General features: G+C 35.9%; 1 protein-coding gene across 12 annotated transcripts in view; it reads left to right on the forward strand.

Moving 5' to 3' along the window:
- The window catches only part of subdued, a 37,632-nt gene extending 20,284 nt beyond the window's left edge, over nt 1–17,348 (forward strand). For 10 of the 12 annotated variants that reach the window (XM_053744674.2, XM_053744676.1, XM_053744684.1 and 7 more), the window contains 16 exons: nt 35–103; nt 2,704–2,864; nt 3,421–3,589; nt 3,963–4,083; nt 4,430–4,541; nt 4,865–5,025; nt 6,005–6,141; nt 6,369–6,635; nt 6,780–6,983; nt 7,572–7,720; nt 8,078–8,163; nt 8,639–8,844; nt 9,238–9,398; nt 10,100–10,202; nt 10,486–10,681; nt 13,900–16,586. In XM_053744674.2, coding sequence (XP_053600649.1) covers nt 35–103; nt 2,704–2,864; nt 3,421–3,589; nt 3,963–4,083; nt 4,430–4,541; nt 4,865–5,025; nt 6,005–6,141; nt 6,369–6,635; nt 6,780–6,983; nt 7,572–7,720; nt 8,078–8,163; nt 8,639–8,844; nt 9,238–9,398; nt 10,100–10,202; nt 10,486–10,681; nt 13,900–14,063 — 2,466 coding nt within the window. In that variant the 3' untranslated portion in view covers nt 14,064–16,586. Of the gene's footprint in view, nt 1–34; nt 104–2,703; nt 2,865–3,420; nt 3,590–3,962; nt 4,084–4,429; nt 4,542–4,864; nt 5,026–6,004; nt 6,142–6,368; nt 6,636–6,779; nt 6,984–7,571; nt 7,721–8,077; nt 8,164–8,638; nt 8,845–9,237; nt 9,399–10,099; nt 10,203–10,485; nt 10,722–13,899 lie in introns of all 12 variants that reach the window. The other 2 variants (XM_053744677.2, XM_053744675.1) reach the window with 2 other exon arrangements.
- The last annotated feature ends 876 nt before the right edge of the window (nt 17,349–18,224 follow it).

Genomic DNA, 18,224 nt, shown 5'->3' on the forward strand with positions numbered 1-18,224 from the left:
TGTGTTCGCAAGTAACTATTGTTGTCGTCCTTAGGAATGCAGTAAGATAAGAAAAAGTGGAAGAACGAATGCCATTCTGAATGCTGCCATGTATATGTCCAAGGTATGCAGTCCGTGGCATCTTCATTGTGTACTAACATCGCTGCTTTTGTTTATACAATCGATGGGTGCTGGGCTGTAATTGTGTATTCAACTATTTATCTAATGACTTAACAAATGACTCATTGCTTGGCTATTATTAAATTGACATGATGTGTCCTATTTTCAAATCGCACTTTAAATTATTCTTGTGATGATAAAAGTAATAAGCGTCAAGTATTACGTCCTTTTGCTTGGCGGCCCGTGGTATTCAACTTACCACAATATTCTTACGTCTTAGTTCGCGATACACCTACTCACTACTCGGCTACTACTAGGGTACTCACACACCTGCCGCAGGGGCAATCTAGGGTCAAAAGAAGGAAATGAAGGAAAAGCTCATTCTACATCTCTTTCTTTTAAATACCTGCATCCCTTTCTGTGGTCCCTTGAATCGGAGCGTTTGTTGAACGACCTGGCTTAACTAATGGAATTTTCATAAAATTTCCGGCATATCTCATACAAAACGGAAGATATAGGCATTGTGAATGGGCACACGATGAGGGATCAAAATATTTATGTTAGCGTTCTATCTAGTTTATTTTCGTGTATATCTGTTTATAGTTTTCTATGTCTACGGAAATGGGTAAAAGTTGCGAAGCTTGCTTCTTTCTTTGCTATTTTCTATATTGCCCCTCTTTTGTAGATCTCTGCTCGAATCATTATTATTTTTTATTTTCTTAGATCTTGCAGCGAAATATATTTAGTTCTTTAAAAATAAATCTAAACAAGAATCCGCATAATGCCTCATATGCGCCGGCGCAATTACATTTTGCGATTGTAGTTCATGGCCGTCTATTGAACCTATTAACCATTTCTTATAGGTACATTATATAAGCTAATACATGATAATTTATGTTTTGCTCACGTTGTCACTGTTCAGAGAAATTCTTGAAACATTATGTGAATAAGTATTTCATAACTCACAGTAGTTAATTACCCCGTGATAAAGTTATCTATAAATAAGTAAATACCGGGAACGATGTGATACGTATTATAAGAATGATATACACGATTTATTGTCTCGTACGGAGATAGGGCGTAAAACGCCCGGAAACAACATTTAGGCTTATCAATTTTATATTTTATATATTTAATAGGCTATCTTTTACTCTGACCCATGGGTTCGCGGCTTCGTAACCCCGAATGGAGCCGGGAACATGCGGAGGTGAGAGAGTTTACGGCCAGTTTTCGCCCGCGCATAAACATGTTTCGTCTCTGATCTCGTATTTATAGATTCAATAGGTTTGTCTTTGACCTGAAATAAATATACCACTATGTTTTGGCAGTTTCAAAACTTTATAATTGTAAAACAATATTAAACATTACAAAACTGTCTATTATGTTAATAGAATTACAAATTAATTTTGCATGTGTGTATTAACGTTGTCTATGTGTTATTGAGAAAAACAGAGCATGTGCGTGTTTTGCATTACAGTTCTAAAAGTTTAAAGTTACATTTTCTGTCAGGAAAGTCCATGATGTGAAAACTGTATAAATATTAAGAACATAAAAATAGGTTTCTTTATTTAGCTAAAACAACTAATTAAACTGATCCCTTAAACTAGAAATTAGTCTGTATCTTAGGGGTAGCTTACCAGGGAGGGAGCGTTTCTTTTTCGGTAGGCGGTAGGGTAAAATTTACGATCTAAATTTGCCAAACTACAACTAAGTAACTTTGGGAAATCTTATAGAACTATTAAAATAACAATAAAAAGAAAAACCAAACTTCTAGGTTTGGCACATACTTACTTGACAAAATAATTTTAGGGGTTAACGGTAAGGGAATTATGATTATAACGCAAGAAATTATTACCAAATCCATTCACGCTCGCATAATATTAAATATTAATGTATATAAAAGTATGTATGTATTTCATGGGAACAGGAGATGAAGAGAACAAGCCACGTGCCTTAAAAACAGTGGTAAATTTGTAGAAGCTGCAAGGACGTCTATGGCTGTATAAAATTTAATAAAACTATATCTATAGATTACTAACTGTTTTATTTGTATTGTCCTTAAATTAAACATACTATTTGATAAGTATTGTTTATATTCGACTAACATACTGAGTGCTGTAACAACGTAACTAAATTTTAATGAGTAGAGTTTATTTTTATCTGACGTTTCGGCACGAGTTGTTCCAAGTAACATGAAATAGTAACATTTGCTGGATCAGTATTATATTAGTCAATTTTCATTTAATTTCTTCTACCATAATTTGCTTATAGCGCCTTAGTCTGATAGCGATTTTGTATTCTATAATGTCATGTCCATTATAGAATACAAGTTGATTCAATCAGCCGATGATGGCGTCCGGTGCAACTTGTGTCGAAGCGCCCTGAAAAACGGGAATGATATTTAGGCCTACGTAAAATTATATTTACTCTTAGGGCAGAAGTACCTACATATACCAGTAGCTTTCTTACTTGCATGCCAGCTACCGGCATGTGTCACTTAATACACATACTAGTAACTATGGCATGTCAAGGACATAGAACGGTGCATATGCAACCTGTTTGCCCGTTAACTTGCATGTGTATCTTCGCCCTTAAAATTTCCAGTTCTCAGCACTAAGAGACGTGACAGAGAAGACGAACAGCCTGATAGATCGAGTGGATGCGTGTTGGGACCGGTTCATGTCCAAGATACGAGTTGATCCAGAGCTGTTCCCCGAGAGAAAGCATCGCCTTACCGCCATTTATTCTAAGGATAAGGACTATCTGTAAGTATACGGCCGATCACGTACTCATACTCCGCTGGGTCCCCAGTGTGTCAGTGACCCCAAGTGGACCTTGGCCTCCGAAACGAGATACCATAGTCTGGTTTGCACATTGGATCGTCAGTTGTAGCTCCAATGTAAAAACATGTTTATACCTATTGTACTAAAGGCATGGTAGTATCTCTTTCTCTCATATGAGCGATTTCCTAAGTCTACTTTTCAGTCATCTTAGTTTCATGTTATAGAATGATGAGAAATTCTAATTTGGTCTTGGTTAAACGGGCAAAACTAAATAGTGCTGGCTTGATGTTAAGGGAGATACGCGTGTCAACGTCTGACTGATGGAAATCGTCCTTAAAAGGCGAAACTACAAAAAAAGCCTATTCAAAATTAAAATTCAAAACTCTTTATTAATCATACGATGATATACATATTTATTGACGTCAAACATTTACTTAAAACTAAGTCTGCCGCCGACCTCCAAAGCTGCGGTGAACAAAGTTTACCGCAGCTTTGCAATGGCGTCAATTGACAAATGTGGAACTATTTTTACTTTCAGATTCGACACGACCTCAGAATGTTTCTGGACCCCATCCATCCGTTCCCGCATAGTCCAGTTTATACTGGACCGCAAGAAATTTTCGGACATGCCCAACGACGATTTCGCTTTCGGCATCGCTAGACTTATATCTAATTCTACGTACAGCGCTGCGTACCCTCTGCACGACGTGAGTTGAAATAAAATGATATTTATCACAAGCGTGTAGAATCGAGATTACTTCGCAGCAATCCAAGTATTCTCATCGTGTTCCCCTGCATGACACAGTTAAAGGAAAATTATATTTATTACAAGTGCAGTTGAGACTGCTTTGCTGTAGAATGAATGATATCAGTTATGATGACCAACGATGAGATATATTTTGGATCGCGTGATAGGTTTTATATACCCTGTGGTATATAAATCACGCGATCCAAAATATATACCACATATACCACAGGGTATATAAAACCTAAGTTGAATTAAATTGAACTTTGTTATTTGCATTAAGAGTCTATATTCCTATACACTACAGTTTAAATGTTAATTCCTTTTGTTTACAGGGTGATCTCAAAACTCCCGGATCGATGCGCCATCTATTGTACACAGAGTGGGCTACCGTTTCGAAATGGATCAAGTACCAACCACTAGATTATGTCAAAGATTACTTCGGCGTTAAAATTGGTGGGTATTAATAGTTCTTTGATTGTAGCTTGAAGAAATAAAGTAAGTAGTATTATTTAAATCGAGTTTTATTTGAATTGCAACACTCATAACTTGTGTTTCAAAAGATTATTGAGGTGAAAAAAGTGCCCGTGATTTACCTAGGTGAACTGAGGTGGACCACCAGCAAGAAATTGTGCCTGTGGTCCACCCAGGTAAATATAATGTGTATCACGCCCGAAAAAATCATGGCTCTGGAATCGATCCCACGCCCCTGCCTAACTAGGTGCTTTTAAACACTGAGCTATCGAGTTAATTAAAAAGCATGTGTGACAGGTATAATAAAACCATTCAAATTTTGTTTCAGGTCTATACTTCGCATGGCTAGGTTTCTACACTCATATGTTAATCCCAGCATCCATAGTAGGTCTCATCTGTGTTATATACTCTGCATCTACGGTCTATTCGAACGTGCCCAGGTAAATGTTTTTTTTACATTTTTCCACTATCTTTTCTCGGTTTCATTTGGGGCTGTGAAGCTCCGAAGTCCGGGCTCCGCAAAAATCAAATTACGCATAAGCGTCAACACATATCTTTCGTTCACTCAAAAACTAAATTAACTTAACTTACTTAACAGTACGGATTGCAAACTGCGGCTCGTACATTAGTTTCTGATGTCTTTTGTGTCATAATTAGTGTTATTTAATGTGTTATACAAATGATTTGTAGTTCACCACAAGACAGCAGTCTTTTAACCTTGCCTACAAGATACAGTCTTTAAAAATATGTATATATTTTCCAGTGAAGAGGTCTGCAACTACAATTCTACCATTAAAATGTGTCCCCTCTGCGATTACTTCTGCGACTACTGGGACCTAAAGGACACCTGTTTGCAGTCCCGAATAACCTACCTCTTCGACAACCCCACCACTGTGTTCTTTGCCGTCTTCATGAGTTTTTGGGGTGAATATTTCATAACTTCAGTCAGTACATAGTATTTCTCTTAGGTTCCCCATTTTTATGCATACAATTCTGTGTGATTTGTCCTAATATATTTATTTATTATTATTTATTAATTTTATGTCATAATTTAACATGGGATACTATTCATTATTATCATAATAGTTACGCACAATATTAATTTGGCATAATATTTTAGGCACAATTTTTATGTATACCTACCATAAGCATAACAATTTTCAAGCATAATATTCTAAAGCATATTGGCGGCTTATGGTTGGCCCAAGGGTCACCCCGCCGCACCCTAACCTACTGCTACACTATAGCTTTATGCAAATCAAAATTATGGTAAAATACATTAGCCTAAATAATAATTATGCTTATTGATAAGGTATGACAAAAACAAGTATGTCAAAATATTATTGTGTCAAAAAATATATACCTTACTTGTTATGGTGAATTAAATTACAGTAAAAAAAATATGTAAAAAGGGATCCCTTTTTCATTATTATTTTCTTTTTAAGGCTAGACCAGTCAGCCAGCGGTGGTGGTGTAATGGTTAAGAACCACGCCTGTGGATCGAAAGGTCCCAGGTTCGAATCCTACTCGTGCCACATGAGTTTGTATACCAATCTGACTCATGTATAGTAGTTTTCATCGACCACCACTTGCTTCCGGTGAAGGAAAAACATCGTGAGGAAACCTGCACACTTGTTGATTGTTAACTTGTGTATGAAATTGAGAAGGCAATGGCAAGCCACTCCATTAATAATGCCAAGAAAGTTGTTACGTGTGTTTCATTCCATGTAATGACCACGACCCTCGGCCATGAGGAATACGACTATGAAGAAGAAGAGTCAGCCAGCAAATTAGATGGTTGCGCTGGTGTTCAAATAGTTCCACCATCAAATTTTTTTTTACTTACTTAATTTGTTTGACTTATAGGGGAAAACTAAAAAATAAATACTTGTTTTGCTTCCAGCCGCGTGTTTCCTCGAACTATGGAAGCGATATTCAGCAGAAATGACGCACCGCTGGGACCTGACGGGCTTCGACGTTTACGAGGAGCATCCCAGACCACAGTACTTGGCCAGGCTGGCACACGTGAAGAGAACACAGGTATTTTGTGTCTTTAACCATAGACATGTTATTATACTTTAGAGGAGATGTCATTTGTTTTTTTTTGAGATGATAGTTCAAATTGCCACCAAAATTATAATACCTATTTTTGCCATATACAGCTTAACGTAACCTTCGCCAGAGTTTCTCGATTTATGACTCTGTCTACCCCGTAATAAATAAGGACGTGATACTGTATCTGTACCTATCTTAATTGTTTCTTTTAGCTGAACGTGGTAACAGGCGAACGCGAACCAATGGTGCCATTCTGGCGCATGCGCCTCCCCGCGACGCTGATGTCGTTCAGCATCGTCGCGATTCTAGTCCTTATGGCCTTCGCAACAGTGCTCGCGGTCGTTCTCTATCGAATGTCGCTACTAGGAGCCATTGCCTTGGGAAACCACGACAATGCCCTTATAACATCGAATCCGATTATGTTTACAACAGCCACGGCAGCGTGTATTAATCTGGTGCTCATCTGTATGCTCAATTATGTAAGTCAAATTGAATTTTATTTCATTGTGTTAGAGTTCAAAATTAGACAATGCATACTAACCGTAAAAAAAAATTAATCTTTCACAACACCAGAGCCCCTAGCGGCGAATTAGATGACATTGAAATATGTGTTTGTGCCCCAGGTTTACCAGTACTTAGCAGAATGGCTGACAGAGAAGGAACTCTTGCGCACGCAAACAGAATTCGACGACTCGCTGACACTCAAGATATACCTACTACAGTTCGTCAACTATTACGCGTCCATATTCTATATAGCGTTCTTCAAAGGGAAGTATGTGGGCCGCCCGGGAGACTATGTGCGGTTCTTTGAGAAGAGACAGGAAGAGGTAAATCTATTTTTTAATAACATGTTTTTAATAGTTGCGCCCCGGGGTTTCGCTTCCGTGGGAATTTCGGGATAAAAAGTAACCTATGTGTTAGTCCAGGTTATATTCTACCCATGTACCAAATTACATAACAATCCGTCCATTTGATTTTGCGTGAATAACAAAAAGAGTTTTTGTCTCCGTCTGTAAATCCCTAATGAAATCTTGAAGTATTGGAGCCATTTTTTTGTTTATGTTTGAAGGGAAATTTTGCTTGTGTGATACTATTTGCATCGGTTAATAAGGTTTAATAAATTTAAAGATCTTTTATTTTCTCAAAAGTGAAGATTGATAAATTCGGAACTCTTAAGCAAAGTGACTAGACCGCATCGAGATGAGATGATGATGAAAAGTTAATTTTACAATTGATTTTTATCTGGATTTAAATTAATTGGTCTGTAGTTTCGGAGATAACTAGCTGTGAAGGTCGGACAGACAGACGCACGAGTGTTGTTATAAGGGTTCCATTTTTCCTTTTGAGGGACGGAACACAAAAAAAAAATGGATGACAGGAGATTCACCTTAGTTATGTTACATTGTGGTCGGCAGTGCGCGCCCGGCGGCTGTTTCCTGGAGCTGTCGATCCAGCTGGCCATCATCATGGTGGGCAAGCAGTTCATCAACACCATCGTGGAGATGCTGATGCCATATCTCCTCAAGTGGTGGTACATCATTCGCACCATTGGCAGGAAAAACACGTCAGTTTAAATTGTATTAAAAAAATTTTTTCAGGCACAGATACTCAGTCTTACTTATGAAGTCACTCATTGCACTAATAGTTCATAAATAATAAATACATAATATAATTAAATAAATAAATAATTTCCCTTAAGGATGATTATCATCTAAGGCGTTAAGAAGAAGCCACATTTTTCTAGAACATTCGATGTCTTTTGTATTTTTATTTTCTCTGTACTTTTTTTTGTTCGTAAAGTTTAAATCATTTAAAATAACTGTATATTTAGATGAAAATCTCTGCTCTGTAATAAGACAATCTGTCATGTTTGTCAACACGTAAAAGAGTTGTCGTAAAATTGTATTTTGTTTGGTTTTAGGATAAAAAGTCCTTTGCAGTGGGTGAAAGATTTCAAACTAGTCGACTTTGGCAACATGGGATTGTTCCCAGAATATTTGGAGATGGGTAAGTCAGATAAATCCTAAATCTTTGTTGTGTTGTAATCAATCGGCGATATTTTTTATTTTGATGTGAAAACTTCTTTAGCGTTGTGCACTTTTTGTGATGGGTATAAAATGTTAAACTCGCGTCAGGACACGTGACCAGATCGAAAATTCGTAAGACGTCAAAAATGCACAATGTTCATATTCAAGTTTTCACTTCTGCCGGCACTCCCGGAGTGCAACCAGTTTTTTTTTTCTTGAATGTTTCTCATAGTTTCTCACTAAAGCCACATTTCACCACAGAAACAGTTGTGTTTTCGGGACAAAAGGTACTCTATGTCCTTCTCCATACTTCAAACTACATGTGAAATTTCAAGAAGATTGGTTGAGTAGATTATAGCGTGAAGTGTTACTTTCGCATTTATAATATTAAGATGGGGCCGTGTTATATTAATTAACTCGTCGCCTAAAATAAAGAAGCGATCTACAACTTGTAGTGCTCCAATACGGGTTCGTGACGATCTTCGTGGCGGCGTTCCCGCTGGCGCCGCTGTTCGCGCTCATCAACAACGTGCTGGAGATGAGGCTGGACGCGCGCAAGTTCCTCACGTGCTACCGGCGGCCCGTGCCGCAGCGCGTCACCGACATCGGCGTCTGGTACCGCATCCTCGACTCCATCGGGAAGCTCAGCATCATCACCAACGTTAGTTGTCCTCTATTGCGCACTAGATATGTGTGTTTGTTAATTTACTTACTTACTTTACTGCGTATAAAATTAAATGAATATAGGTGCTTACATTTTATAATTAATTGATCTGTTTTATTAATTGCGATTTTACTATTTTTTACGGTCTCATATAAAAATCGGTAACGTCGAAATATATTGCTATCAGAAAGAATGGAAAAAGAAAATGTTGGACGATAGATCCGAGAAATAATCGCATCGCAACAGCGCAGACGTGTACGCAGTATGTCCATCGGGTTACTCGATATCTGCTTTCGGGTACTACTATCTGATTTTATCCGAATTATTATTAACCAAAAATGTTTTTATTTCAAATTTTAACAGCGACAAAAATGTCATTTTATTCCTTAGGGCTTCATAATAGCGTTCACGTCGGAGTTCATCCCGCGACTCGTGTACCGGATGAGCAACGGCGGCGACATGGACGGCTACGTCAAGTACACGTTAGCCAACTTCGATACTTCGGTGTTGGAGTACAAGCCCCTCAGCCACTACAATCAGACACAGTGCAGGTAATCTATGCCTTGATTATCTACAAGATGGAGAAAATCATATAGACGACGAATGAATACATCTTAACTATATTTTAGAGAAAATATGCTATTAGTGATGATAATAGCTTAAATATGCAAATGCATAGAATCTTCTTTCTAATTATAACCAAATGAGATTAACGATTTCCATACTTCCCGGCCCAATCTCTTACAAAGTAAAGTGGCAGATTGCACCGAGTACTTGATGAGGGATAAAAGATGTCAGCGCTCTGTCTCGTTTCCGTTATTTTCGAAATGGAAAGGGGTCTACTCATAGCTTACTCTGTCTACGCTTGGAAATTAGGGTATAAATGTGACCGTCCAAATCAAAAGTGACCTTACGGCGCCCGGCACTTACGCAATTACTGACGTTGTTTTGTTTTGTATTCGAACAACGGCAATAAAGACCTAAGTGCCAGCCGCCATAAGGTTCCTTTTGATTTGGACGAGCACTTTGAAGACCGCGGTCAACTTAAAAATATATCTTAAAAATGTTAAGATGTTATTTTACAACCGGCCGTCTGCTGCCTGACGCTACTACCTCCTTGGGAATAGCAATAGCTGCCAAAGCTAGCCCTTAGGCACTTCGGACGACATCCGCGGGAAGATGTGGAGTGGTCCTGTTCTAGGGCGGAACCACACGCGAGTTCCCAGATCATAAGATGTAATAACATTGGCAGCTACCCCGGCTACTGGTATTACAAGGAGGGTGACGACTACGAGCGCAGCAACTGGTATTGGCACATCATGGGCGCTAGGCTGGCATTCGTCGTCGTTTTTGAGGTGAGAAATAATAATAATATTTCTATTAATTCCATGGGAACTTTAAAGTCTACACAGATAATTTAAAAAAAAAAAAATGTTTGGCCATTTGAAAATCTTCGCGTCTGAAGTTATTTTTATAAAGTTACATTGTTCATTTCAAAAGTTTATTTCTCATGATTTGTGAGTACTTTATGAGGTGCCTTACCTTTGTCGTACCTTTTGTCGTGGAATACCGACAAAAGCATAGCTCTTAAATAAGAAGAAGAATCACAAATAATACTAAATCCTCCCGAAACACCAGAACGTGGTCGCCCTAGTGATGATAATCGTCCGCTGGGCGATCCCCGACATGTCGGCCGAGCTGCGCGACCGCATCCGGCGCGAGGCCTACGTCATCAACTCCTTCATCCTCGAGGAGACCCGCGCGCGCTCGCTAGTCTCCCGCGCCTCGCCCAATCAGACGCCGGGGCTCTCCCCCCACTCCCCCCGCGCTGAAGGTCCACACCACTCTACGCCAGTTTAAATAACACGGTTACGGTAGGATGCGCGACACCGCTTTGTTACTTCCTTTTCTTTTTGGACTAACAACGTTTTTTGGTCACTGGTTGGTTAGGAATAATAATTTAAAAATACAATATTCCAACGACAGCAAAACGTATAGATCTGCTGAATAGCATGTAGAATTTAAAAATGAGTTATTTGCGTTCTGTTCTTAAAATTATGACATTACATAAGATAATTATTCAATGGCTGACACGAGTGAATTCACTACTAGGTGCGCTGATGTGAAGAAGTGTTAAGAAAATTTGACGTTTGCGCATAAAGCAAACGTTAAATTTTATTCAGAAACGTCAAAACAACAGCGCCCCTAGCGGCGAATTCACTCGCGTCAGCACTCAACAGTAACTTTTTCGATAGTAGAATTTGATATAAACCAGTGACCTTAGAACGTATGAAGACTGTGTTGTGTGTGTATAGTATTGGATACGGATTATCATCGCAATTGTTGGGGTCGACTAGGGCATTATAATAAGAGTGTGAGAAATTTGGGAAAGCCGAAAAGTTATGTTACCAATGTATTTTTCATTCTCTTTCGTTAGGTTTTACATCACACCTCCGGCTTTCATTCATAATCAAGATTTTGTATCGAGTGAAAGAGACAGCAGATAGCCTCTTATGCTCTTTTGCACGATACAAAAATTATTTTTTATATTTTATGCTTTTAGTAGGTAACCTTCGCATTTGCTAAATGATACAACAACAAGATATTGAATAGTCTCTAACCATGTACAATTATGTAGATCAGATGAAGGACAAAATTTGTAAATAAGCTTTTAAATTTGCTTGCTATAAATAGAACTGTGCTAAAAATACCTTATCATCTATAAGAATTATATAAGAAGAAGAAGAACGATCGATTTTGTCGATTTATTTAAAAGCTAATAAAATTATATTAGGTCCTTACATATGAAAATAAAGAGAATAACTTTTACGACCACGTTTAATAACTTTTGTTAGTTTTATCGTTAGCTAAGCTTAGTTGTTACAACTAAGCTTAGCTTATTTGATAATATTATGATTTATCATGACTATACTGTTTCTTACATTTATGGTTTTTAAATATTATTGTATATTGTGATTACTCCCATATAAGCAATTCGTATGCTTCGCTAGCTTTTAATATAAATATTAAATGCACAACGTACGTGCCCATACGTGCACAACGCAGTCTTACAATGCGAGTAAGAACGCTCATTAAATTCCTTTATTTGTCTTAATTATAAAATTTTATGTATCTTATGTTATAAAAATTTGGTATAATTTTATTTAAAATTTTCGGCTTAAATTAGTGAAAGAATCGTGTTAATTATATTGAAATCTTTAAACTATATGGTAATATTTCACATTGATTATGGAGGGTTATGAGAAAATAGTCTTTATTGTCATTCAACTATTGACTTTTTGTGCAACTAAATTACATTATCATGAACCACATTTTATGAGCGTTCTTTGAGTGACACCATAATTTTCGGCTTACTTATAAGTATCTATAAGTCATGAGCAGTAAGCAGGCGCCGACAGAACGCTGCCATGTGAGTGATTTTGAATATTACCATTAATAATATAAAGCATGGTTTGAATCACGATATTCACGACACCACATCACACATGATCACCGTAGACACGACCCGACCGGAAATAATTTTGATACTGCGTAATTGCGATAACTACGGATGGATATAAGTTAGATACTACAGTATCAATACACTACAGTATCAATACACTACAGTATCAATACACTACAGTATCAATACACTACAGTGTATTGGTTTAAATGTGTCAATGTCAAAGTGACGTTGCGTCACTCTCCCCACTGCGCCTATAAAAATGGCCGTAACACTGAGTAGGGGTTAAGTTCACGGAGATGCGTCGTGATGTATAGACCTCTGCCTAAGCGCAGAGACTATTCACTATTACTAGGACAGTGAGTAATTGATAGTTAGTGCGGTGGAACATCGAAAAGTCTGGATGTGATGTACAGCTACGTGCTGAGGTGGGGCACGGCATATAGGTAGCTGTTTATACTGTATTACCGAGAACACTACAGACTATATATTCATTCGTAATTATCGATCGTACGTGACATAAAGTCTGATAAGTCCGCTCTAATATAAACTGGCAATAATTTAATAACAATATTTACAAATATTTCGCATTTTTCAAAGAACAAGAATGTGTAATTCAAAATGATTACTTTATGGCGCTAGAATGAAATTGAGCTAAAAGATGGCGCATTTCAATGGCACAGATCATAAGTACTAGACAAGTATTTTTTAAAACTTAAACAAAATATTGCATTCTACCAGCCAGTATATTAGTACAATTAATAATGGAATGTTAAGATATATGGGATACTAAAATCTCCTTACACATACACTTCAGGTAAACATCATCATAAAATAAATAATCAGATACGTTAGCAGTGCTTCATAAAAGCATGCAAGGGAGCGAATTGGCTTATTCGATGCGTTCTAACAACAAATTTCCAATAACGTGGAATAAATTCATGTTTTTCATTGAATTTACTAAGTAATACAAATATCAATGCATTTTTAAGGTTAAAATGTTTATTCGGGTCCCAATGCAGATTGAAAACTATAACATTACTTTTATAGTTTAATTAAAAAATGTTGAAATAAAAACATCATTTAAGAAAATTGACAAAAATGCTTGTATAGTTTTTAATTTGTGTTGTGAATGGCAACACTAGATGCTTCAGTGTTAACACGGTGAAGGCTTTTGCGGCGTTTCATTTTATAGCTTTTAAAGTATTTAGGCTGAAGCTTCTATTCGACATATAGTTAGACAATACTTTGTTTGAGTTAGCACAACTTGCAATATGTAGTAATTTGAACATCACTTGTGCTGAACGTGTAAATCATAAGTATTGAATTATTGCAATGGTCCAGTTAATCGAGTAATTATTTCATAAATCTTCGATGAACAGGATTCAGAAAAAATAATTTAAAAAAATCTAAGATTGTTTTGTAAAAATAATTTTCAGTTTTTATAACTCTATCAAATCTTATTTGATGAACAAATAACCGCTAGCGATTAAATATTTTTTTTAGGTGGTTAAAATCATCGCTTTATTAAAACTTCCATTTAAACATACACTTACCTGACAATTTCATAACACAACTTTATGTAACAGGCGAATCTGAACCTAATTGGAACCACATAGCTTCACTTTCTGGTTCCGACTTCGACTTGGCTGCTCACGGCGAGCACCAGGACATCGCCGACGCAGCCAAACACGTGGTAAGAAGGAGTACTAGGCGCAAGCGCAATGATGAGCCTGGGCCTACGCATGTGTAGCTGAAACGGCTGAACGCACCATTAAGATTTTTTCGCGGTAGTATATAAGCATTAAGGTTTGACAGATGAATTGCTGGGTGCGATGTGAATCTTTGTAGGAATCTCGATGTTTTGAACTGCCATTACATGCGTTATTTAATAAACAATTTTAGGAGTCGTAATTTTTGCTATGCGAAATTTTGATAGGTTGAATAGTTTTTTTTTATCAGTACTCTAAATTCGTAAATAATATACAAATTTCTTAATTATTACGCAAGAAATTTTGGAGATATTTTTATCGCAGTAATAAATCAATGGCGATCGTGTATTTTTGATATGGTTCAGAATAAAGCATGTAATGGCGAGCTAAAGGATATTTTTAGTTAATTATTATTTTTCTTCCAAGCAGGCTCAATATTTATTATAATCATATGTAAACTGCTTCTTTACTAAAACGTGATGTTACGGGTGTAAATACCTGACTGATGTGTGGCGTAAAAATGGCCAAGGCTTTGGTAAGTGCAATTTTAATAATATGTGTTGTTAAAACGGAAGCTACTAATGATTAAGAATAAAGTTTTACATCGTAATTCCGCTAAGTAAGTTGCTATTTCGAAAATGATAAACTTTACGTACTTGCCTTTAATATTGATAATAACAAGGAGCGACAATTATATTGAAAATTAAACTACTAAACCTTTCCCATTTCAATTACTTACTAATTACTTTGGGGCTAGCTTAATCTGTGTGATTTGTCCCAATAAAAAAATAAAATTTGCAAAAAATTTGAAATTGCCAAGTTACTTAGGGGGATTTGAAGTAATCGTTTAAGTGAAAAATATTTTGATGACTTTTGCATTTTTTAAGAAACCATGTAATGTCTCGATGAAACTATGAATTTTAAACGTACTTAAGTTACACGTTCATGATAATAAAATTGATATGATTTACATATCTGTCGTTTACACAGTAGATGTCACTAGTGCGTAGAAAATATAGGCTTTTAATAGTTCACGTAACATGAAATAATGTTACAAAGTTTTATATATTTCGATATAAATATACCTTTAACTATAATATGTCATATCGTCCAAAAAGGTCTTGTATCAATAAATCTCAAAAGTTATTTACATGAAAAAATATTTTAATTATGTATCCATATAATTATTTTACTCGTTTATTCACTTTTTTCAAGACTAATTAAGAATCTCATCGCTTTATACTACATTATCAAAATTTTATTTACATACTGCTTTTAAAAACTGCATTCTTGAACAATATTTATAAATGTGAAATTATTTTATGAAATATTTATTGAGTACTGGTTTAAGAAGTTAAAAAAATATATGTTCAAGATTATTTGTGGAATTGTTACCATTTGCAGGAAATTCTGATACAGAAAATATTTTAATAAATTATTATACTTTGTTTAAAGGTTGTTGTTCCGCTGATGAGAAAATGGATTATATTTTTTTTTCATGATTTAAAACGTTAGCAGAATCGACACCTTGTTAGATAATGTAAAGGTGAAACAGATTATATCATAACTTTTTTCCAACCAAATGTTTCTACTTCGAAATTTATTTAAAAATGTTAGAGCGTCCGCTACGATGATGTCTTACTCAAGTATCTCACGTGCGACAGAGATGAATCTAATTTCTATCTCTGTCCCATGCAATATTAGTGAATGAGATGGTAAGCTCTTGCAGCGGACACACTTGCTAGGTGATGCCTAATACGTGTTCAGTAGTGATTTATATCATAAAATTATAGAGAATATTCTAGATATTAGCATGTAACGTACGCTGCGCAAAATAAACTTTAGTAAATTGTTTATTATCATATTTCTAACATATAATTCATTTTTATTAGTCAATTCTTTATATTATTAAAAGCGATACTAAAGATTTTTCTCTATATATTTTAGAAGCTTAGCATTTAATATGTGAGGGTTATGTTATATTTCATAAGTATATAAAGCTGTTATAAATATATAATTTATAATCATGTAACTGCTCTGTTTTAATCTATTGGTCAGACCATAACGTCGTAACGTCTTTTTAAGTGAATTGTAAGCTAATACGTATATAATGTTTGGTATAAAATGCCACACATAATGTTCTCAACGCAAGTTTCTATATCATATGTTATAATATTATAAGACGAGTGATTATTTGTTTAAAATTCGGTGCTGTGCGAACCACTCCTATTTTGGTGTTAATTTAACTTAAGCCTTAGGTACAAGGTTGTTTCGTTTAAATACCTATACTGCTAGTCATGCAAGTGTCCTGTGTTGTACTCTAGTTATTTATTATAAGTACATACGTCGTTAATTATAATTACGACAGAAAAATGCACCAAAAAATTACAGCACTTGGAGAAACAGAAAATTGTTTTAAAATAAAAACTTGACTTGTTTGGTTATATTTAGCCTCCTTTACTACATTATTGGAGTATGTATATGTTTAGTAAAGGAGAAAAAGTAGGAAAGTCTGGCTCCGTCGCTCTATGGCGGCGGAAGCAACTGGGATAACGCTCAGATGATAGAGAGAGAGAGTATATTTTGATCTTTTTTGGTAGATGACACAAATGTACACATTTGAATTTGGGCAATTTATGGACAATCACAAATAAAATAAAGCTAACGCAATTATTTAGGCGTATTAATGGATACAGGTTTTCTTTTCAATGTCATATTAAAGTTACCTACATTTGTGAAATCTTAGCGTATTTTGGTAAGAGTGTAGACGTTTTTCTCAAAAAAACAAATTTAATATGTACTTATGCGGAAAATACGTATGAAAACTATCGTCATCACGCCCATTCTATTTGGACAGACTAAATGGCTGGCATAAAATCGTGTTGGTCATGTAAAATGTTGTGTTTTTAATAAATCGTTTATTTCATTGGCCAGACAAGCCTTAAATGGCGTGATCGACTTCACACGTATGACGTATATGTTATTGTAACATGTTGTCTATTTATTAACCAATTTCTGATACCTACAACCATATTTTCCCTTATATATGTATTAACTTTGTGTTACAGCATAAATGGTTTTTATACAGGATTTTTTATCGGGTATAATGTTTTAAATATATTTGCGTTTCTATTTTCTAAGTAACATATATTTTTAAGTTGATAGTGTTGCCAGCGCTACGATATCAGTGTTGCCAGTTGTGAATGCTTAACATGTTTGTTATTGATTTGTAAACGTAGTGTCTTGTTTACTGCCCGGCTGTACTATTGTGAAACGCTTGTATTTATAAAGTTTATATCATTATATACGGAGAGTTAATATATAAATAGTTGTTTTATTTCCAACTGGCTTTGGACGGTGGATTCGCCTGCTTGAATTTGAAACAAACGTGATTTTCTACACTAACAAAACTACACTACACTTACATTTTACAAACTTTCATCCATTATAGTCATTTGGGGATTGTTTTTTGAAAAAAAATTTAGCCTATGTTTGAACGGTGATTCGGAATGTATTTGAAGTTGACTGTACAAATCATGTCACGGAGCTTTACAGTTCATGGCTTCGCCCGCATTTACATACATATCGCGAAGATTATAAGTTAGACAATACATTACACATTGACGACCTCAGTGGCGCAGTGGTGAAGTGCTTGCCTCTGAACTGAGAGGTCCCGGGTTCGATCCCCGGTCGGGTTATGTCATGGTCGGGATGGAAAATGATATTTTTCTGATTGGCTCGGGTCTTGGATGTTTATCTATATATGTATTTGTTATGAAATATCGTATCAATGAGTTAGTATCCCATAACACAAGTCTCGAACTTACTTTGGGGCTAGCTCAATCTGTGTGATTTGTCCCAATATATTTATTTTATTTATTATACACTTGTGAAAATCACATCAAATTCCTTCCAGTACTTTTTGCGTGATGCTCGGACAGACATACAGACAAAAAGTAAAAAAAAAATACTTTGACTCGTATTCGTCTTAAAGACCACCCGTAAGTAGTTGTCTTTAATATTTCCCGTGTACACACATAGACCGCTTACAGTTTTATTATATGCAGAAGATAGAACAGAGAAACAAAGTATCGAAATAGAGAGCAACGGTGGAATTATCTGAGCTAGGGGTTAGTGCGGGTTTGCATTTCACTTCTCACCATCGAATCGATTCGACATGAGACGCAGCGAACCAATCACAT

This window comes from Plodia interpunctella, chromosome 5 (genome assembly GCF_027563975.2).
Source record: "Plodia interpunctella isolate USDA-ARS_2022_Savannah chromosome 5, ilPloInte3.2, whole genome shotgun sequence".
NCBI lineage: Eukaryota > Metazoa > Arthropoda > Insecta > Lepidoptera > Pyralidae > Plodia > Plodia interpunctella.